The 20,261-nt window shown below is 54.1% G+C and overlaps 1 protein-coding gene across 1 annotated transcript in view; it reads right to left on the bottom strand.

The window, feature by feature from the left end:
- The window catches only part of LOC127574997 (intraflagellar transport protein 43 homolog A), a 64,102-nt gene that overhangs the window by 3,124 nt on the left and 40,717 nt on the right, over positions 1-20,261 (bottom strand). The window contains exons 3-6 of the mRNA XM_052024617.1: positions 13,082-13,146; positions 10,764-10,796; positions 9,940-9,983; positions 2,495-2,567 (exon numbers count right to left, since the gene is read on the bottom strand). Coding sequence (XP_051880577.1) covers positions 2,495-2,567; positions 9,940-9,983; positions 10,764-10,796; positions 13,082-13,146 — 215 coding nt within the window. The remainder of the gene's footprint in view (positions 1-2,494; positions 2,568-9,939; positions 9,984-10,763; positions 10,797-13,081; positions 13,147-20,261) is intronic.

Genomic DNA, 20,261 nt, shown 5'->3' with positions numbered 1-20,261 from the left:
ACCCCATCTCACCGCAACCCAACACCCCAACCCCGTCTCACCCCAACCCAACACCCCACCCCGTCTCACCCCAACCCAGTCTCACCCCACCCCCCGTCTCACCTCAACCCCGTCTCACCTCAATCCCGTCCCCCACCCCCGGTCTCACCCCACCCCCGGTCTCACCTCAACCCCATCTCACCGCAACCCAACACCCCAACCCGGTCTCACCCCACCCCCGTCTCACCCCAACCCAACACCCAACCCCATCTCACCCCAACCCAACACCTAACCCCGTCTCACCCCACCCCCGTCTCACCCCAACCCAACACCCAACCCCGTCTCACCCCAACCCAACACCTAACCCCGTCTCACCCCACCCCCGTCTCACCGCAACCCAACACCCCAACCCGGTTTCACCCCAACCCCGTCTCACCCCAACCCAACACCCAACCCCGTCTCATCCCAACCCAACACCCAACCCCGTGTACCCCACCCTCGTCTCACCCCAACCGTCTCACCTCAACCCAACACCCAACCCCGTCTCAATCCAACCCAACACAGAACCCCATCTCACCCCAAACCAACACAGAACCCTGTCTCTGTGCTCAACCCAACATACTACTCTGAATAATTAGGCCTGTGGAGTGAACTTCTCAAAGTTTCATCATGAGTTATAAGGAGAGGCTGGATAGGCTGGGATTTGTTTCCCCTGGAGTGTAGGAGGCTGAGGGATGACCTCATGGAATTTATAAAGTCATGAGGGGCATCGATAGGGTGGATGGTTGCAGTTTTTCCCCAGGGTAGGGGAGTCTAAAACTAGGGGGCATAGGTGTAAGGTGAGAGGGGAAAGATATAAAGGTGACCTGAGGGGCAACTTTTTAACACCGAGGGTGGTGGGTGTATGGAACGAGCTGCCAGAGGAAGTGGTTGAGGCAGGGACATTAACAACATTTAAAAGGCACTTGGACAGGTCCATGGACAGGAAAGGTTCAGAGGGATACGTGCTAGGCACAGGCAAATGGGAGTAGCATAGTGAGGCATCTCAGTTGGCATGGACCAGATGGGCTGAAGAGCCTGCTTCCGTGCTGTGTGACTCTATGACTCTGGGAGCCTTCATCAGAACACAGGAGTATTATTCAACACGCTAGGTCCTGAGTCACATGAAGAGCAGGTGTGTTTAGGGAGCAATGGAGAAAAGTAAATGTGGAGAGGTGTAGTGAAGGATTCCAGTGATCAGATGTACATCAATAGGGCTGTAAGACTGCAGGCAGACGCAAGGAGGGGCAAGACCAGAGAAAAGTTTGAGAACAAGCAGGGGAATTTTCAAATTGAACAGTCGCAGTCGGTGAACAGAGGGTCACTGGTACAGGTAAACCAGTGGGAGATCAGTGGGCAGCCAGCAATGAGGTCTGGTGCTGAGCCAGGGCTGTGGACCGGCAACGTCCAGAGAGAGAGAAGCAGGTCGTTAGCGGTGGTGTGGAGATGGGAGAGAGCGCACAGGCTGGGTGGAGAGTGGAGATGGGAAAGAGCGCACAGGCAGGGTGGAGGGCGGTGCGGGGGGGAGGGAGCGCACAGGCAGGGTGGAGGGCGGTGTGGGGGGAGGGAGCGCACAGGCAGGGTGGATGGCGGTGCGGGGGGGAGGGAGCGCACAGGCAGGGTGGAGGGCGGTGTGGGGGGAGGGAGCGCACAGGCTGGGTGGAGAGTGGAGATGGGAGGGAGCGCACAGGCTGGGTGGAGCGTGGTGTGGGGGGAGGGAGCGCACAGGCTGGGTGGAGGGTGGTGTGGGGGGAGGGAGCGCACAGGCAGGGTGGAGGGTGGTGTGGGGGGAGGGAGCGCACAGGCTGGGTGGAGGGCGGTGTGGGGGGAGGGAGCGCACAGGCAGGGTGGAGGGTGGTGTGGGGGGAGGGAGCGCACAGGCTGGGTGGAGAGTGGAGATGGGAGGGAGCGCACAGGCTGGGTGGAGGGTGGTGTGGGGGGGAGGGAGCGCACAGGCAGGGTGGAGGGCGGTGCGGGGGGGAGGGAGCGTACAGGCTGGGTGGAGGGTGGTGTGGGGGGAGGGAGCGCACAGGCTGGGTGGAGAGTGGAGATGGGAGGGAGCGCACAGGCTGGGTGGAGGGCGGTGTGGGGGGAGGGAGCGCACAGGCTGGGTGGAGAGTGGAGATGGGAGGGAGCGCACAGGCTGGGTGGAGGGTGGTGTGGGGGGAGGGAGCGCACAGGCAGGGTGGAGGGTGGTGTGGGGGGAGGGAGCGCACAGGCTGGGTGGAGAGTGGAGATGGGAGGGAGCGCACAGGCTGGGTGGAGGGTGGTGTGGGGGGAGGGAGCGCACAGGCAGGGGGGAGGGCGGTGTGGGGGGAGGGAGCGCACAGGCTGGGTGGAGAGTGGAGATGGGAGGGAGCGCACAGGCTGGGTGGAGGGTGGTGTGGGGGGAGGGAGCACACAGGCAGGGTGGAGGGCGGTGTGGGGGGAGGGAGCGCACAGGCAGGGTGGAGCTCCTGTATGGTGACCTGCTTACCTGGGTGGGGCAGCCACCTGCATGGCCAGATCCTCCTCCTGTACCTCTTCTAGGTCTGGAATGACAAGGATATCTGCAGCAGGGTTAGAGGGCAGAATCAGTCAGTAAAACGGGAGAGGGACACCGCAGTGATGGGGGCGCTGGGAATCACATATCCCGGCACTTGGGAACGAGGCTGCTCTCTGTCCCGCTCTCTACTGCCTTTCTTCAAGGCCTGTAACCATTTGTCCCCGAGCCCATTCCATCCCTGAACCTGCTTCCTGATGGTGACTGTCCGCTGCCGAGAGTATTGTTCCGTCAGCCCCGGCTCCTGCACCAGGCACCTTGAACCATGCCCCCAGGTTCTGCCCCCTCCGCCACTGGAAACACTTTGTCCAGTCCCTTGCTGATCTCTACCACTGGCAGTGAATCAGCTCCCAACCTTCTCGGCTCCAGGGACCACTGCAGCTTCTCCCTTCCAGCAGATGACACTGGTGCCCAACCACTGGTGCTCTGCAGTCAGTCCCACGTCACAGAGTACGGGGGATGTCCTTCAGCTCTGAGATGAGCAGAGATATCGTTACTCACAGGGTGGTGAAGCTGAGCAAATCTCCAGCACAGAGGCTGGGGAGAACAGGTCTCTGTCAAAAACCTCTGGGACCCCTGCTCTTTCTGATTTTTATAAACAAATTGGATGAGGATGTGGAAGGGTGGGTTAGTAAGTTTGCACGAAGGTTGGTGGTGTTGTGGATAGTGTAGAAGGTTGGTGCAGGGTACAACGGGATATTGATAGAATGCAGAGCTGGGCATTCAAGGTTAATGGCAGGACGCTTAGCAGTGTGGAGGAACAGAGGGATCTTGGGGTCCACGTCCAGAGATCGCTCAAGGTTGCCACGCATGTTGATAGGGTTGTTAAGAAGGGGTATGGAGCGTTGGCCTTCATTAGTCGGGGTATTGAGTTCAAGAGCCATGAGGTAATGTTGCAGCTCTATAGAACTCTGGTCAGACCACACGGACTATTGTGTTCAGTTCTGGTCGCCTCATTATAGGAAGGGTGTGGAAGCTTTAGAGAGGGTGCAAAGGAGATTTACCAGGATGCTGCCTGGATTGGAGAGCATGTCTTATGAGGATAGACTGAGTGAGCTAGGACTCTTCTCTGTGGAGCAGAGGATAAGAGGTGACTTGATAGAGGTGTATAAGATGATAAGAGGCATAGATTGAGTGGACAGTCAGAGACTTTTTCCCCAGGGTGAAAATGGCTAACACGAGGGGACATCATTTTAAGGTGATTGGAGGAAGGTATAAGGGGGATGTCAGGGGTAAGTATTTTACACAGAGAGTGGTGGGCGTGTGGAATACACTGCCGGCAGAGGTTGTGGGGGCAGATACATTAGGGACATTTAAGAGACTCTTAGACACATGAATGATTGAGAAATGGGGGGCTATGTGGGAGGGAAGGGTTAGATAGATCTTAGAGCAGGATAAAATGTCGGCACAACATGTTGGGCCGAAGGGCCTTTACTGTGCTGTAACATTCTATGTTCTAATACAAGGAGGGAGAGAGATTCCTAGACAGAAAAGACATGCAGAGTTCTGGAGACAGCGTGGGTGTTGACACAGAGTGGAGGACTGGCAGAGACTCAGGGGGTCCGAGTTGCCCACTCCCACTCCTCCTGTCCATGTTTCCCACCCAGAGGACCACTAACAAGATGTGCAGCTCCCCTGACCTTGCTGCGGACCAGAACTGCCGTGTGCTGTACAGACAACCTGCTCTGCTGCACCCTGACACTTCAGGGGGCCATGAGTTCCATCAACCTGATGATCCACTTTCTCAACCAGCCCCACAGCACAATAGATCTGAGCACATACACGGCCCATCACTTGGATAAGAACAAAAGAACATAAGAAACAGGAGCAGGAGTCGGCCATCTGGCCCGTCGAGCCTGCTCCGCCATTCAGTAAGATCATGGCTGATCCACCTACCTGCCTTTTCCCCATAACCCTTAATTCCCAGACTATGTAAAAATCTATCTGTGGCGTAAATATATTTAATGAGGTAGCCTCCACTGCTGCCCTGGACAGAGAATTCCACAGATTCACTGCTCTCTGGGAAAAGCAGCTTCTCCTCATCTCCATCCTAAATCTATTCCCCCGAATCTTGAGGCTATGTCCCCTGGTTCTAGTCTCACCTACCAGTGGAAACGACCTTCCTGCCTCTATCTTATCTACCCCTTTCATAATTTTATATGTTTCTATAAGATCCCCTCTCATTCTTCAGAATTCCAGCGAGTATAGTCCCAGGTGACTCAATCTCTTCTCACAGGCTAACCCCCTCATCTCCGGAATCAACCTGGTGAACCTCCTCTGCACCGCCTCCAAAGCCGGTATTTCTTTTCTCAAGTAAGACCAGAACTGCACGCAGTACTCCAGGTGCAGCCTCACCAGTACCCTGTACAGTTGCAGCATAACCTCCCTGCTCTTAAATTCAATCCCTCCAGCAATGAAGGCCAACGTTCCATTTGCCTTCTTGATAACCTGTTGCACCTGCAAACCAACCTTTTGTGATTCATGCCCAAGCTCTCCCAGCTCCCTCTGCACAACAGCACGCTGCAATCTTTCACCATTTAAATAATAATCTGATCTTCTATTCTTCCTTCCAAAGTGGATGACCTCGCATTTACCAACATTGTGCTCCATCTGCCAGACCCTTGCCCACTCACTGAACCTATCTATATCTCCCTGCAGACTCTCCGCATCCTCTGCACAACTTGCTTTCCCACTCACTGCACTCCCTTCAGAATGGGAACCATCAGCACACATTGCACTGACTCAACCTTCACCACACTGTGGGGGGTCACACGGCGGGGGTGCGGTACTGTGGGGGAGGTCACACGGTGGGGGTGCGGTACTGTGGGGGGTCACACGGTGGGGGTGCGGTACTGGGGGGGGGTCACACGGTGGGGGTGTGGTGTCATATTTGGAGGTACAGTGGTTAGGGTTAGGTGTGAAGGCTGTGGAATAATTCCCTCCGCGAGGCAGAGCGTGAGAGACTGTGCTGTGGGGGCCAGTCGAGGGGAGGGCACCGCGGAAACTGACCAGGGAGCTGGAGGCGGAAGGTCGGGTGAAGGGAGTGTGGGAGTGAGGTGTGTGCTCGAGGGAAGGAGGGAGGGGCTCTGGGAGGAGGAGTGACAGGGGAAGGGTGGCTGAGGGAAGGAGGGAAGTGCTGAGGGGGAGTCAGCACGGGGAGTGGGTCAATGGGTGAATCACAGGCTGGAGCCTGTCTGTGCTCACTGTAAACGATGGGCTGTTATCCCAGTGTAGGACAGGCCGTGACGTACAGGATGGAGGGAGGGACGGGTGAGGTGTGTACTCGGGACAGCAGGGTGTGTACATGTGAGATGTACACGGTGTGTACAGGGCGCGTGCTGGAGCGCAGATGTCCTGCTCCCAGAGAGAATGCAGCATCTGACAGGGTCTGACCGGATAAACCCCCTCTCCACGGAGGGTAGGTGACCCAGCAGATGGGGCAGCCTTAACAGGAGGCCTTCACTGACTGGACCCCGGAACCAACAAGAGGGCAGGACCCCAGTCCAGCAACAGGCAGTACACTCCCTTACCACACACCCCCTCCCTCCCTCCCTCCCTCCCTCACCACACACTCTCTCCCTCACCATACTCCCTCCCTCCCTCACGCACGCAGCTGAGCAGCAACGATGCCTGAAGTGACAGTGTGCTTCAGGGCTGACGGGGGTTGGAAGTACATTCTACCAGCCCTGCACAGTAAGCAAACAGTCCTCGGGAGTTAATGTGTGCAGTGAAACCTGGTGACAGGTGTCACAGGGGAGTGCAGGGTCTGACCAGCGCTGGGAAATGGATTTTGGAAGATGGAAAAATCAACTGCTTACGTGGAGTAAATGTTGCCATTTATACCACCGTAAGTGCCAGAGAATCAGCTGATACAGAGCCAGCTGATACAGAGCCACCAGATAGTGGACACAGATTTCTCCAAACCAGTAAATAATCCTCCACACTGCCCCACCACACACTCCCAGGGCAGGGACAGGGTGAAGCTCCCTCCACACTGTCCCATCACACACCCCCGGGGATAGACAGAGTGAAGCTCCCTCTACACCATTCCATCACACACTCACGAAGCTCCCTCTATACGTAGGTAGAAAAAGGGAAGAGGTTCTGCTGAGGGAATTTGAGTAGCTCAGGATGAAATTAGAAAGCAGAACCAAAAAGGTAATTATCTCTGGATTGCGACCTGAGCCATGTGCAAATTGGCACAGGGTCAATGAGATCAGAGAGTTTAATGCATGGCTCAAAGATTGGTGTGGGAGACATGGGTTTGAATTCGTGGGACATTGGAATTGGTTTATTATTGTCACTTGTACCAAGGTCCAGTGAAAAACTTGTCCTGCATACCGATCGTACAGGTCAATTCATTACACAGTGCACTGATGTAGTACAGGGTAAAAACAATAACAGTAAAGTGTCACAGCTACAGGGAAGTGCAGCGCAGGTAAACAATAAGGTGCAAGGTCAAACAAGGTAGGTCGTGAGGTCAAGAGTCCATCTCATCGTATAAGGGAACCATTCAATAGTCTTATCACCGTGGGATAGAAGTTGTCTTTGAGCCTGGTGGTATGTGCCCTCAGGCTCCTGTATCTTTTTGGGAGAAGGGAGAAGGGACATTGGCACCAGTATTGGGGAAGGAGGGAGCTGTTCCGATGGGACGGGCTCCACCTGAACCACGCTGGGACCAGGGTCCTGGCGAGTCACATAACTAGGGCTGTAGATAGGGCCTTAAACTAAATAGTAGGGGGGTGGGTTCCACAGATTGGGAAGTATGGATAAAGTAAAAGGGAAGGAGAGTGTAGGAGAGGTTACTGAAGTCTCCACAATAAAGAATATGACAGAAAGTTTAGAAAGGGATAAGAATTTAACTTCAGGCAACATGGAGACACATTTAAGAAGGGCGGTGAATACAGGACTGAAGGTGTGATATTTGAATGCACACAGTACACAAAATAAGGTAGATGAGCTCATAGCGCAGTTAGAAATTGGCAGGTCCGACGTTGTGGGCATCACAGATTTGTGGTTGAAAGAAGATCAGAGCTGGGAGCTAAACATCCAAGGATACACATCCTATCGAAAAGACCGGCAGGTGGGCAGAGGGGGTGGGGTGGCTCTGTTGGTAAAAAAATGAAATCAAATCCTTAGCAAGAAGTGACATAGGATCAGGAGATGTAGAATCCTTGTGGGTAGAGTTAAGAAGGTGCAAGGGTAAAAAGACCCTGTTGGGAGTTATATACAGGCCTCTGAATAGTAGCCAGGATGTGGGGTACAAATTACAACAGGAGACAGAAAAGGCGTGTAAAAAGGGCAATGTTACGGTGGTCATGGGGGATTTCAATGTTGAGGTAGTTACTGGATCCCAAGAGAAGGAATTTGTAGAATGTCTACGGGATGGCTTTTTAGAGCAGCTTGTGGCCGAGCCCACTGGGGAAAGGCAATTCTGGATTTGGTGTTGTACAATGAACCAGATTTGATTAGGGAGCCCTTAGGAGACAGTGATCATAATATGGTAGAATTCACCCCGCAGTTTGAGAGGGAGAAGCTAAAATCGGATGTATCGGTGTTACAGTTGAGTAAAGGTAACCACAGAGGCATGAGAGAGGAGCTGGCCAGAGTTGATCGGATGACGGTAGAGCAGCAATGGCAGGAGTTTCTGGCAGTAATTCGGAAGACGCAGGATCAGTTCATTCCAAAGAAGCAGCAGCATTCTAAACGGAGGATGAGGCAACCGTGGCTGACAAGGGAAGTCAAAGACAGCATGAAAGCAAAAGAGAGGGCATGCAATGTTGCAAAAATTAGCAGGAAGCTGGACGATTGGGAAGCTTTTAAAAACCAACAGAAGGCAACTAAAAAAGCAATAAGAGAAAAGATGAAATCTGAAGGTAAGCTAGCCGACGATATAACAGAGGAGACCAGAGGTTCTTTCAGATATATAAAGAGTAAAAGAGAGGCAAGTGGACATGGGACCACTGGAAAATGATGCTGGAGAGGTAGTAACGGGGAACAAAGAAATGGCAGATGAACTGAGTAAGTATTTTGTGTCAGTCTTCACTGTGGAAGACACCAGCAACATGCCAGAAATTCAAGAGTCAGAGGGCAGAAGTGAGTGTAGTCACTATTCCTCAGGAGAAGGTGCTTGGGAAGCTGAAAGGTCTGAAGGTGGATAAGTCACCTGGACCGGATGGACTACAGCCCAGGGTTCTGAAAGAGGCAGCTGAAGAGATTGTGGAGGCGTTAGTAGTGATTGTTCAAGAATCATTAGACACTGGAATGGTTCCAGAGGACTGGAAAGTTGCAAATGTCACTCCGCTCTTTACGAAGGGAGGGAGGCAACAGACAGGAAATTATAGGCCAGTTAGCCTGACTTCAGTGGTTGGTAAGATGCTAAGAGTCTGTTATTAAGGATGAGGTTTCGGGGTACTTGGAAGCTCATGATAAAATAGGCTGAAGTCAGCATGCTTTCCTTAAGGGGAGATCCACACCGTCCCATCACACACTCCAGGGCTCAGACACAGGGTGAAGCTCCTCCACACCACCCTATCACACATTCCCGGGGTCAGATGCAGAGTGAAGCTCCCTCTACTCCGTCCCATCACACACTCCCAGGGTCAGACACAGAGTGAAGCTTCCTCTACACCTTCCCACCACACACTCCCGGGGTCAGAGACAGGATGAAGCTCCCTCCACACCGTCCCATCACACACTCCCACGGCAGGGTACAGAGTGAAGGTTCCACTGTTCCAGCTGCTGGCATTTTCTGACCACTGGAACTTCAACAACACAAGGCAGGCCACATTGCAGCTCTACTGCGGCCTGCATTGAGCTCTTGATCTCATCAAGTCTCTTCATCACTTGAAGTTAGTATTCCAGGCCCACCCTGACACAAGTGTCGTGGTTCACAGGGAGACAGATTGCTTGCATTAGACGCCAGCCAATTTGCATTAGCTTGCAAATTCAAACCTCATTTCAACCCACTTTATGAAAAGTTCCTTTTTATTCTGCGCCTGATTGTGGCAACGATCTGTGCACCGTCCCTGTCACAGCCTAACGCCTGTCAGTGGAATGAGAGGGCAAGAGCAGCAGCTTAAAACACAGGAGAAAATTCCATTTCACAACCTATTGATTGATGTACAGCAGAACGTCATCAATCAGTAAGCAGCACACAGCAGAGTGGAAATGACGTGCTCCCCACCCTAATGTGTTATTTGGAGGGTACATTCAGGTCTTGCAACGTCTTTCCCCTGTAGATTTGGAGAGAAAGTTGAACAATTATATCAGGTGCGGTTCGGCCTGGCTGCTGAGATTGCTCTGCAGGGTTTACTGAGGACAGCCTAATCCACGGTGCTGGCCAAGGCTCCCTGATCCACGTCACCTCCACAACTCACCTCCATCTTCATCCGAGTCCTCGGGGCTCCGGGGCCTGAGCCGGCTGCTGGAGAGGAGACAGTTGGCTTAGGATCGGACGGAACTGGAGCAGAATCTCCACTGGTGCCTGGACAGGGCACTGATTAACCCTCCGAGGGCAGATCCTCCCAACCTGATGCACTTCCCACTCACCCTGCCGGCTCACCCTCCCCACCACCCCCCACCCAGCTCACCCCCCCACCCTCCTGTCCCGGCTTGCCCTCCCTGCTCGACTCACCCACCCCCCCAACCCTCCCTGTCCGGCTAACCCCCCCACGCATCCCACCCCACCCCCTACCTGCCACCACCCCCCCCCCCCCCCCCCCCCCCACCGGTCCCGGCTCGCCCTCCCCACCCACCCTGCCCGGCACAGCCTCCCCACCGGGCTCACCCTCCCCGCCCGGCACATCCTCCCTATCTCGCCCCACCCAGCACACCCCCACCCCCACCCTCCCCGCCAGGCACACCATCCCTACCCCTCCCCACCCGGCACACACCCCCCCTTGGGGGTTGAGAGGGGAGGGTGGGATAAGAGAGGGGGAAGAGCAGGTGGGAGGGAGACATGGTGAGGGTGGGTGTGGTGGGGAGGGAAGGGGTGTGTGGCGGGAGTTGGGGGAGGGGCAGCTGAACAGGGTGACCAGGGGTGGTGCATGCGGTGGTTGCAGGGGGAGGGCACTGGGAGTAGGTGGACATCACCCGACCTCCCTTCAGCTGCCTCTGGGAACAACGGAGGAAGGTGTTTCCACAGTGAGTTGTGGAGGGGGCTCCAGGGTCTACAGACGGTGACGGGAATTGGTGTACTCACTCCTCCAGTTCTTCAGTCACTTTCCGACCAGATCTGAAAGCAAAGGAGATAGCCTGGGTCACCTGACCACTCAACAACATGACAGATTTTACCCATTCAAGCTGTTCCCACAGTCCACAGAGACCCATGCTGTCCTGCCCCGGGAGTGTGTGATGGGACAGTGTGGAGGGACCCTCACCCTGTGTCTGACCCCGGGAGTGTGTGACGGGATGATGCAGAGGAGCTTTACTCTGTGACTGACCCCGGGAGTATGTGATGGGACAATGCGGAGGGAGCTTCACCCTGTGTCTGACCCCGGGAGTGTGTGACGGGACAGTGCGGAGGGAGCTTCACTCTGTGTCTGACCCCGGGAGTGTGTGACAGGATGGTGTGGAGGGAGAGTGCCCCAGCCTGAGAACCAGGAGCAGTTACAGACACATCCTCCCATGGCCGTGAGGATGCTTTACCCTGACTCACTGGGGTTGTGAGGATCTGACAGAGGTTGTGATCACTCGGAGGGGGTGTGTTGAGAAGCTCTGCCCAGTCTGCAGAGTTGGGCACTGGCTGCACCATGACTGAGAAATGGGTTCACTCAGAACTCTGTGGCTTGTTCAACCTCTGCCCCTAGACACCTCCCACAGTGGACACTCCCTCAGTACCGCCCCTCCCACAGAGTGCAAGGGTGGGTCAGGATGGGATATGGGTGGGGGAGGGGTTGTGAAGGAGGGGAGGTGGTGAGGGGGGAGATGGGGTAAGAGTGGTGGAGAGGTGGGGGAGAGGCAGGGATGGAGAGGCGGAGGGAGAGACGGGGGTGAGACGCAGGGGGAGAGGGGCGGGGGGGAGAGGGGCGGGGGGGAGAGGGGCGGGGGGGAGAGGGGCGGGGGGAGAGGGGCGGGGGAGAGGGGCGGGGGAGAGGGGCGGGGGAGAGGGGCGGGGGGAGAGGGGCGGGGGGAGAGGGGCGGGGGGAGAGGGGCGGGGGGAGAGGGGCGGGGGGAGAGGGGCGGGGGAGAGGGGCGGGGGAGAGGGGCGGGGGAGAGGGGCGGGGGAGGGAGGCGGGGGAGGGATGGCGGGGGGAGGGAGGCGGGGGGAGGGCGGGGGGAGGGATGGCGGGGGGAGGGAGGCGGGGGGAGAGGCGGGGGGAGGGAGGCGGGGGGAGAGGCGGGGGGAGAGGCGGGGGGAGAGGCGGGGGGAGAGGCGGGGGGAGAGGCGGGGGGAGAGGCGGGGGGAGAGGCGGGGGGAGAGGCGGGGGAGAGGCGGGGGGAGAGGCGGGGGGAGAGGCAGGGGGAGAGGCAGGGGGAGAGGCAGGGGGAGAGGCAGGGGGAGAGGCAGGGGGAGAGGCAGGGGGAGAGGCAGGGGGAGAGGCAGGGGGGAGAGGGTGGAGACGGGGGGAGGGGGTGGAGACGGGGGGAAGGGGTGGAGACTGGAGGGGAGGATGGGTGTGGAGACGGCAGGGGAAACGCGGGAGGGAGGGAGGGCGTGAGTAACAGTGAGGTAAGAAGGGAGTGTGAGCATCGAGCGGTGAGGTGCCCCAGGTTGAAGGTGCCAGTGCTAGACTGGAGCTGACTGACTGAGACCTGGGTCAGTTTCACCACAGACTGATGTTGAGCCAATGCTGCCCTCTGCTGTCCATGTCGGCAGCTGCCCGCTCTCCACACCGCCCCTGCCCACTGGCAGTGTGCAGGGGGCCGTCACATCTGTGCACAACCCATCGCACTCTTCACCCTCACAAACCCTGCCCAGGGCTGTAGAACGAGAGAACACAGGGGATCCTGTGGCGCAGTGAGAAGTGATACAGTGCCCAGCCAGACCCTCCCCACCTCCCTGGGTCACTACCTTTTGTTTTATTCCAAATGTACGTAATGATATGGAGTCATGGAGTTGTACAGCAGGGAAACAGGCCATTCAGCCCATCAAATCTACACTGACCAGCAGGCACCCATCTGAATTCATCCCATCTTCCTGAACTTGGCTGGTAGCCTCCTGGGCTCGTCTACACACTTCTTCAACACTGTCAACGACCCAGCTTCCACCTCCCCCAGGCAGTGTGCTCCAGGTACTTGCTGTTCCCTGGGTGAAGGAGGTCCCCCTCAGATCCCCTCCGAACCTCTTCCCCCTCCGCCTGTGTCCTCCAGTTTAACCTCCCTCTGACATGAGGAAACGTTTCCTGCAGCCTCCCCTATCTGTGCCCCTCAATGTGATAGAGCCTCCCCTCCTGCACTCCAGGGAGACATGTACTGAGCTCCCCTCTTCGTGCTGGGATTGGAACCCATCTCAGGTAACTTCACCGCATGGTGCAGCTCAGCTGGGCAGCCAGCCAGCCGTGGGCGTTCGGCACTTACTTGGACAGGCGAGGGGTGTCATCCGCCCATCCTCCCTGTCGACGGGCAGGTTTGCTCGGAGGCCCCTGCAACAAAGGCAGAGCAGGTTGGTTAGGTCAGTCCCCAGCAGCGTGGCAGCAAGAGCCAGTGCCCGCACAGCGCAGTCTGTGGAGAGGCAGTGGGCATGGGAGGCAGGGTGTGTGGGATCCACTCCCTGCGAGGGACAGCTGGCACCACAGCACACCAGGTTCGGGAACGTGGTAAGTGTGGGAAACAGTGAGGGAGCGATAAATTTATTAATTAAATAATCCAGCATTCTCGTTCTCGGGGTTTTCCACGGAATGGAAATGAGTGACGATGGAGGAAGTGGGGGAACATTGGTCAGTAGATCACCTCTTCTGCAAGTGAGCCCATGGGTTTGAACTGAATAAAACCGGGCACTCAGCTGTCTACGCATGTAACAGACCTGCGTCAGACAGAGGGAGATTGAAGAGCCAACTTCTGGAAAGAGCAAATGTGCACGGCAGATCTCAGCCCCTGAACATTACCGGGGACGGGAGCAGAGGAAAGGGTTTGAAGGTGGATATACCTCCTTATAATTCAGAATTTGTTTTAATCAGTGCATAGCAAGGGCAGCAAGAGGGAGCGGCGATGTTAGGCTCAGTCTTCAGGAATGAATGTGAGCAAGTGGAACATGACAGTGGGGGGTGTACGTTGGGGACAGGGATCCCAACACACTTATGCAAAGAGTGAACATCCTAAGTGCACCAAGCTCCATAACTCAGGACAGTGACTTTTGAGACTCTTCCAGTTGCAGGGTCCCGACACGAAACATCGACTGTCCATCTCCCTCCACAGATGCTGCCTGACCCACTGAGTTCCTTCAGCAGCTTGTAATTTTTTTGCTCTGGATACCAGTTATCTGCAGTCTAATGTCTCCCTTTATGTTCCACAGCTGGATTCAGCGCTGTCCAGCTGTGGCAGCATTTGGATTCAGTGCAGAAGACCAAAAACACCAATAGTTGGATTCAGCGCCATCCAGCAGTGGAGCAGAGGTCAGGTGCACCCACATCTGGATTCAGTGCCATCCAGCAGTGGAGCAGAGGTCAGGTGCACCCACATCTGGATTCAGTGTTGTCTAGCAGTGGAGCAGAGGTCAGCCTGTGACCACCAGCACCTGTTTTTGCTGCAGGTAGGTTGGAGATGAGCTGACCTCACTGGTTGCTCCCAACAGAACTACTGGCAACTGGGAAGTATGCTTCAAGCCAAGCTTTATCAAAATTCCACTGGTGAGGTTACCCATGGGTCAGAACAGTGGGAGACATTCGAAGAGGTGGTGAAGGTTCAGACAAATGCCAAATCTGTTCACTAGAAGAAAAGGGAGCAGTCTTAGGGAGAAGGCTAATTCCAACTGTCTCGGGCAGGAGTTGGGCAGAATAGATCGGGAGCAGCTGTTGCTGGGTAAGTCCACATCTGACATGTGGGGGTTGCAAAGGCCAGCTGGTTAGAAACCAGGGCCAACATCATCCCTTGAGGAAGAGAGATAAGGATGGCAAGGTTTGGGAACCTTGGATGATGAAAGATGTTGCAAATTTAGTCAAAAAGATAAAGGAACTAAATGAGTGCTTCACATCAGTATTCACCAAGGAGAAGGACGTGGAGGACAGTGAGATCAGGCAGAGTGTACTGATATTCTACAGCATGTTGACATCAAGAAAGAGGAGCTGTTGAGACTCTTGAAGAACATTGTTGGATAAGTCCCCAGGGCCTAATGGGACCTATCCCAGGTTAGACAGGGGAGATTGCCGGGGCCTTGACAGAGATCTTTGCATCCTCTTTAGCCACAGGTGAGGTCTCAGAGACTGGAGCATAGCCGATGTTCCTGGCAATAGGGACAAACCACAGAATTATAGGCTGGTGAGCTTTCCATCAGTGGTAGGGAAATCATTCTCAGCCCACTGTAGCCCTGCTGATTCCCTGTGTAAGTCCTCTCCTGGTTCCTCTATATTCCTCAAGCGCCCTGTCCGAATTCACCTTCCTAAACCTTACATGTGATTCCTTGAGACCTTAATCCTTTCAATTTCCCTAACACCATTTCCTGCCAATACTGATTTCATTTAGTTCCTCGCTGTCACCGGTCCCTGCATTTCCAACATTCCTGCCAAGTATTTGTATCCTCGTTTGTGAAAACTAAACCAAAGTATGAATTCAATTGGTTTGCTATTTCACTGTGCCCCATTCTAAATTCCCCTGACTGTAAGGGCCCCACTGTCTGTCTCCACTAATCCTTTCCTCTTCACATCCCCATCGTGTGCAAGCTCAGTATAATATGCAGTTTTCCCCGTCCAAGCCTTTTGTTCATTTCCTGCCTCTTCATGTGTTTGTCTAAATGTCTCTTAAACATCGTTATGGTATCTGCCTCCACCATCACCCCTGCCAGTGTGTCCCAGGCACCCACCACTCTCTGTGTAAAAAAACTTGCCCCACACACCTCCCTTAAACGTTCCCCCATCACCTTAAACCCCAGTGAGTCAGTGGCCTTGTAATACATTCTCTTATCCCGGTGGTTTTGTGTGTATGTGTGAATTGCATTCTGCACAATTAATACAGTTGACAGAATTCAACCTGAAACATTGAACACAGAACAGGACAGCACAGGAACAGGCCCTTCGGCCCATCATGTCTGTGCTGACCAGGATGCCAATCCAAACTAATCCCATCTGCCCCCACTAGGTCCATATCCCTCCATTCACTGCATATTAGAATCATACAGCAGGGAAACAGGCCCTTCGGCCCAACTGGTCCATGCTGACCAAGATTCCCATCCAAGCTAGTCCCATTTGCCTGCTTTTAGCCATATCCCTCTAAACCTCTCCCATCCATGTACCCATCCAAGTGTCTTTTAAGTGTCATATTCATGTGTTTATCTAAAAGCCTCATGAACACCACCATTGTACCTGCCTCCACCCCCACCCCTGGCAGCACGTTCCAGGCAGCCACCACTCTCTGTGTAAAAAACCTGCCCCACACATCTCCTTTAAACATTTCCCTCTCACCTTAAATGCACGCCCTCCAGTAGTAGACATTTCTACCCCAGGAGAACGATTCTGGCTGTCTACTCTATCCACGTCTCTCACAGTGTAATAAACCCCGGGAGAACGATTCTGGCTGTCTACTCTATCCACGTCTCTCATAATGTAATAAACTTTTATCAGTTCTCACATCAACCTACGACACTTCAGAGAAAACAACCTCTTCTCACAGCACCCTCTAATCCAGGCAGTGTCCTGGTAAACCTGCTGCACCCTCTTCAAAACCTTCCTGTAGCGGGGCGACCAGAACTGCACACAATACTGCAGATGTGGTCTAAGCAAAGTTTTATACAGCTGCAACATGACTTCCTGCCCCGACCACTGAAGCCGTACACCTTCTTTACTATTCTACTTACTTGCATTGCCACATCAGGGAGCTGTGGACTTGGACCCCAAGGTCCCCTTGTACATCAGTGTCCTGCCAGTAACTGTGTACTTTCCCTTTACCTTTGACCTCCCAAAGTGCAACACCTCACACTTGGCTGGATTAAACTCCTTCTCTGCCCATAGCTGTAACTGATCTACATCCCACTGTACCCTTTGACACTCCTCTACACTGTCCACAACTCCATCTAATATGTGTGGCCCTGACTGAATGATGTCAGGACCTGCAGTGTTCCTGTGGAGACTGTCGGAGCACATTATTCTGCTTTGGGAACCCTGTGAAGCTCTCACAGAGAACCAAGTGCTAATTAAAGAGCCAACTCACACGTCTGCTGCTGCTGTGTTGAGGTTTGGCTTCCAGGAAGCCCATAGGTTGACTAAATCTTGCACCCTCTCCTCTGCCGTGGGCTTCTGTGGTGTCCTGTGTGCTCTGCTGAGCCAGTCTGTGGAAGAATGGCTCACATTGGCAGACCCAGGTCCCAGAGCATTCAGGGAGGTACACAGCCATCTCCAGCTCTCTGAGGGGCACTGCATCCAGAAGCTAAGGTGATAGATGCTGGTGCTGGCAGAGATCTGAGGGACCTTGTGCAGGGAGAGCACCACACTCTCCCTACCTGACAGCTCCACCACTGGGGCCTGATCACGGCCAGACCATCCCAGCCACTGACTGGTCCTGTATCTCAGTACCGAGGTCACTGATGCTCTTCACTCAAGGACAGCAGACTGTGCCTCACTTTCCTTGAGCAGAGGCCATCAGGCAGAGCAAGCCCCAGATCTGTGAGTGGTGAGCCTTGCCCTGATGATTCAGGAGCTCAAGTGATGCTTGCACTGCCTTTAACAACATGGAGCACTGCAAGAATCACAGTTATCTACCCCATCACTGACTACCACAATCAAGGTGAAGGCATGCCAGCAGCTCCATTTCATTCGGTACGTCACCAAACACTCTTGCAAATTTCTATAGGTACGGTTGTGAGCATTCTGACTGGTTGCATCACCGCCTGGTACGGAGGCTCCAACGCACAGGATCGCAAGAGGCTGCGGAGGGTTGTAGACTCAGCCAGCTCCATCACGGGCACAGCCCTCCCCACTATCGAGGACATCTTCAAGAGGTGGTGCTCCCAGAAGGCGGCATCCGTCACTAAGGACCCTCACCATATGGGACATGCCCTCTTCTCGTTACTACCATCGGGGAGGAGGTACAGGAGCCTGAAGACCCACACTCACTGATTCAGGAACAGCTTCTTCCCCTCCGCCATTAGATTTCTGAACGGTCCATGCACCCATGAACACTGCCTCGTTATTTTTTTTTGCACTATTTATTTATTTTGTAATTTATAATAATTGTATATCAGTGCACTGTACTGCTGCCGCAAAACGACAAGGTTCACGTCGTATGTCACTGATAATAACTGATCATCCAACCTGGATGCGACCATGAACATAGTTACTACCTGGGGTGCAGCTGTTCCTCATTTATTTGCTGGCAGCCAACAAGGGGCTGAGTCTGAAGGAAGGTACTCCCATAGCTTTGAACTCCTCTCCCTACCCTGGCCATCAGGGCAGAGCGCCATCCAACACCTCAGCACCAGCCTGAGGTCGTACTGCCTTCGTCAACTGAACATCACCCAGCCACTCACACTGTTTGCAATTTACCCCCAACCTCGAGATCCCCAACTTAGTAGTGACACTGGACGCAATGTTACATCCAGTGTCTTTTAAACTCCAGATGCACTACATCCAGGAACAAGGGATTTCACTGCTCCCTGATGTATATGACAATAATCTAATCAGCTGGCTGCATCTTCAAAACATTCCTGACATTTCTCACAAGCCATTTTCCCTGTGTGAATGCACGTGGAATCTGCCTGATCACATTCTGATATTCTGAGTCTGCTGCTGCTGTGTCCTGAGCCATAGATTATAATACTTCTGGGCCACTGATGCCAGCCTATCTGGGCCACAGCTTCCTACGTTAGCTCCCCAAAACCATGCTTCATTTGCTATATCACAATCTGGTGATATTCTTCCAGAATCTAAAGAACTTTGGAAGAACTTTACTAACGCATCCACATCACAGTGCTGTAACTGCACGGCTGCCATCGTCGAGGTGGTGGATCTGAGTATGTCAGCTGAGCTGTCAAGGCTGAGGGGAATGTGCGAGGGCAGACAGTGATCTGGCCCGTAATGGAATGGTCCATCTCCCTCTATTCCCTCACATCCATGGGCCTATCTAAGAGCCTCTTAAACTCCCCTAGCATATCTGCCTCTACCGCCACTCCTGGCAGCACATTCCAGGCACCCACCACTCTCTGTGCAGAAGGTTGAGGGGTGACCTTATAATAAAATCATGAGGGGCATAGATAAAGGGGAGTCTAAAACTAGAGGGCATGGGTTTAAGGTGAGGGGGAAAGATTTATAGGGGATTGGAGGGTTTTTCCACACAGAGGGTGGTGTGTATATGGAACAAGGAGGTGGTAGAGATGGGACCAATTACAATGTTTAAAAGACACTTGGACAGGTATATGGGAGAGGAAAAGTTTAGAGGGATATGGGTCAAACGCAGACAAATGGGACTAGCTCAGGTAGGCAGCTTGGTCAGCACGGCCCAGTCGGACTGAAGGGCCTGTTTCTGTGCTGTATAACTACGAGTAGGAAATTTAGGCAGATGGAGTTTAACCTGGACGAATGTGAGGTAATGTATTTTGAGAGGTCAAATACAAGAGGAAAGTGTACAGCAAATGGCAGGGCCCTTAATGGCTCGCTGAAAGTGACAACACAAGTGACCAGGGTTGTACAGCATGCTTGCCTTCAGTGTTTGGGGCATTGAGGATAGAAGTCGGAGCCGTTGCATGTTGCAGCTGCATAAAACTTTGATCAGAACAAATCTGGAGTATTGTGTGCAGTTCTGGTCGCCCCGTTACAGGAAGGATGTGGAAGCTTTGGAGAGGGTGCAGAAGAGGTTCACCAGGATGCTGCCTGGATTAGAGGGCATGAGCTATAAGGAGAGGTTGGACAAACTTGGTTTGTTCTCTCTGGAGCGTCAGAGGCTGAGGGGAGACCTGATAGAGGTTTATAACATTATGAGAGGCCTAGATGGGGTAGACAGAGTAGATAGAACATAGAACAGAACAGCATAGAAAGAGGCTCTTCGGCCCACGATGTCTGTGCTGACCACAAAGGCAATTTAAACGGCACATCTGCCTGCACATGGTCTATATCCTTCCATTCTCGCCTGTTCACGAGCCTGTCTGAATGTCTGAACATTGATATCATAGATGGTGAGAGTCTTTCTCCCAGGGTGGAAATGTCAAATATTAGAGGGCATAGGTTTATGGTGAGGGGAAAGCTTAAAGAAGATTTACGAAGGAAGTTTTTTCACACAGAGAGTGGTCAGTACCTGGACCATGCCGGGGGAGGTGGAGGAGGCAGGAGACATTCAGACAGATACATAAGCAGGCAGGGAATGGAGGGGTAGAGACATCATGGACAGCAGAGGCACAGTGGGCAGAAGGGCCTGTTCCTTTACAGTACTGGTCTATGGTCTGTCAGTATCCATGTGTGTGGGACCGTCCCCCAGTGAGGGTCAGTGTGTGTGTGTGGGACCGTCCCCCAGTGAGGGTCAGTGTGTGTGTGGGAGCCGCCCCCACTGAGAGTCAGTGTGTGTGTGGGACCCGTCCCCCAGTGAGGGTCAGTGCGTGTGTGGGACCGTCCCCCAGTGAGGG

Source organism: Pristis pectinata, chromosome 1 (assembly GCF_009764475.1).
Source record: "Pristis pectinata isolate sPriPec2 chromosome 1, sPriPec2.1.pri, whole genome shotgun sequence".
NCBI classification, from domain to species: domain Eukaryota; kingdom Metazoa; phylum Chordata; class Chondrichthyes; order Rhinopristiformes; family Pristidae; genus Pristis; species Pristis pectinata.
The sequence above is the reverse complement of the archived record's forward strand: the minus strand, read 5'-3'. Positions and strand labels throughout refer to the sequence as shown.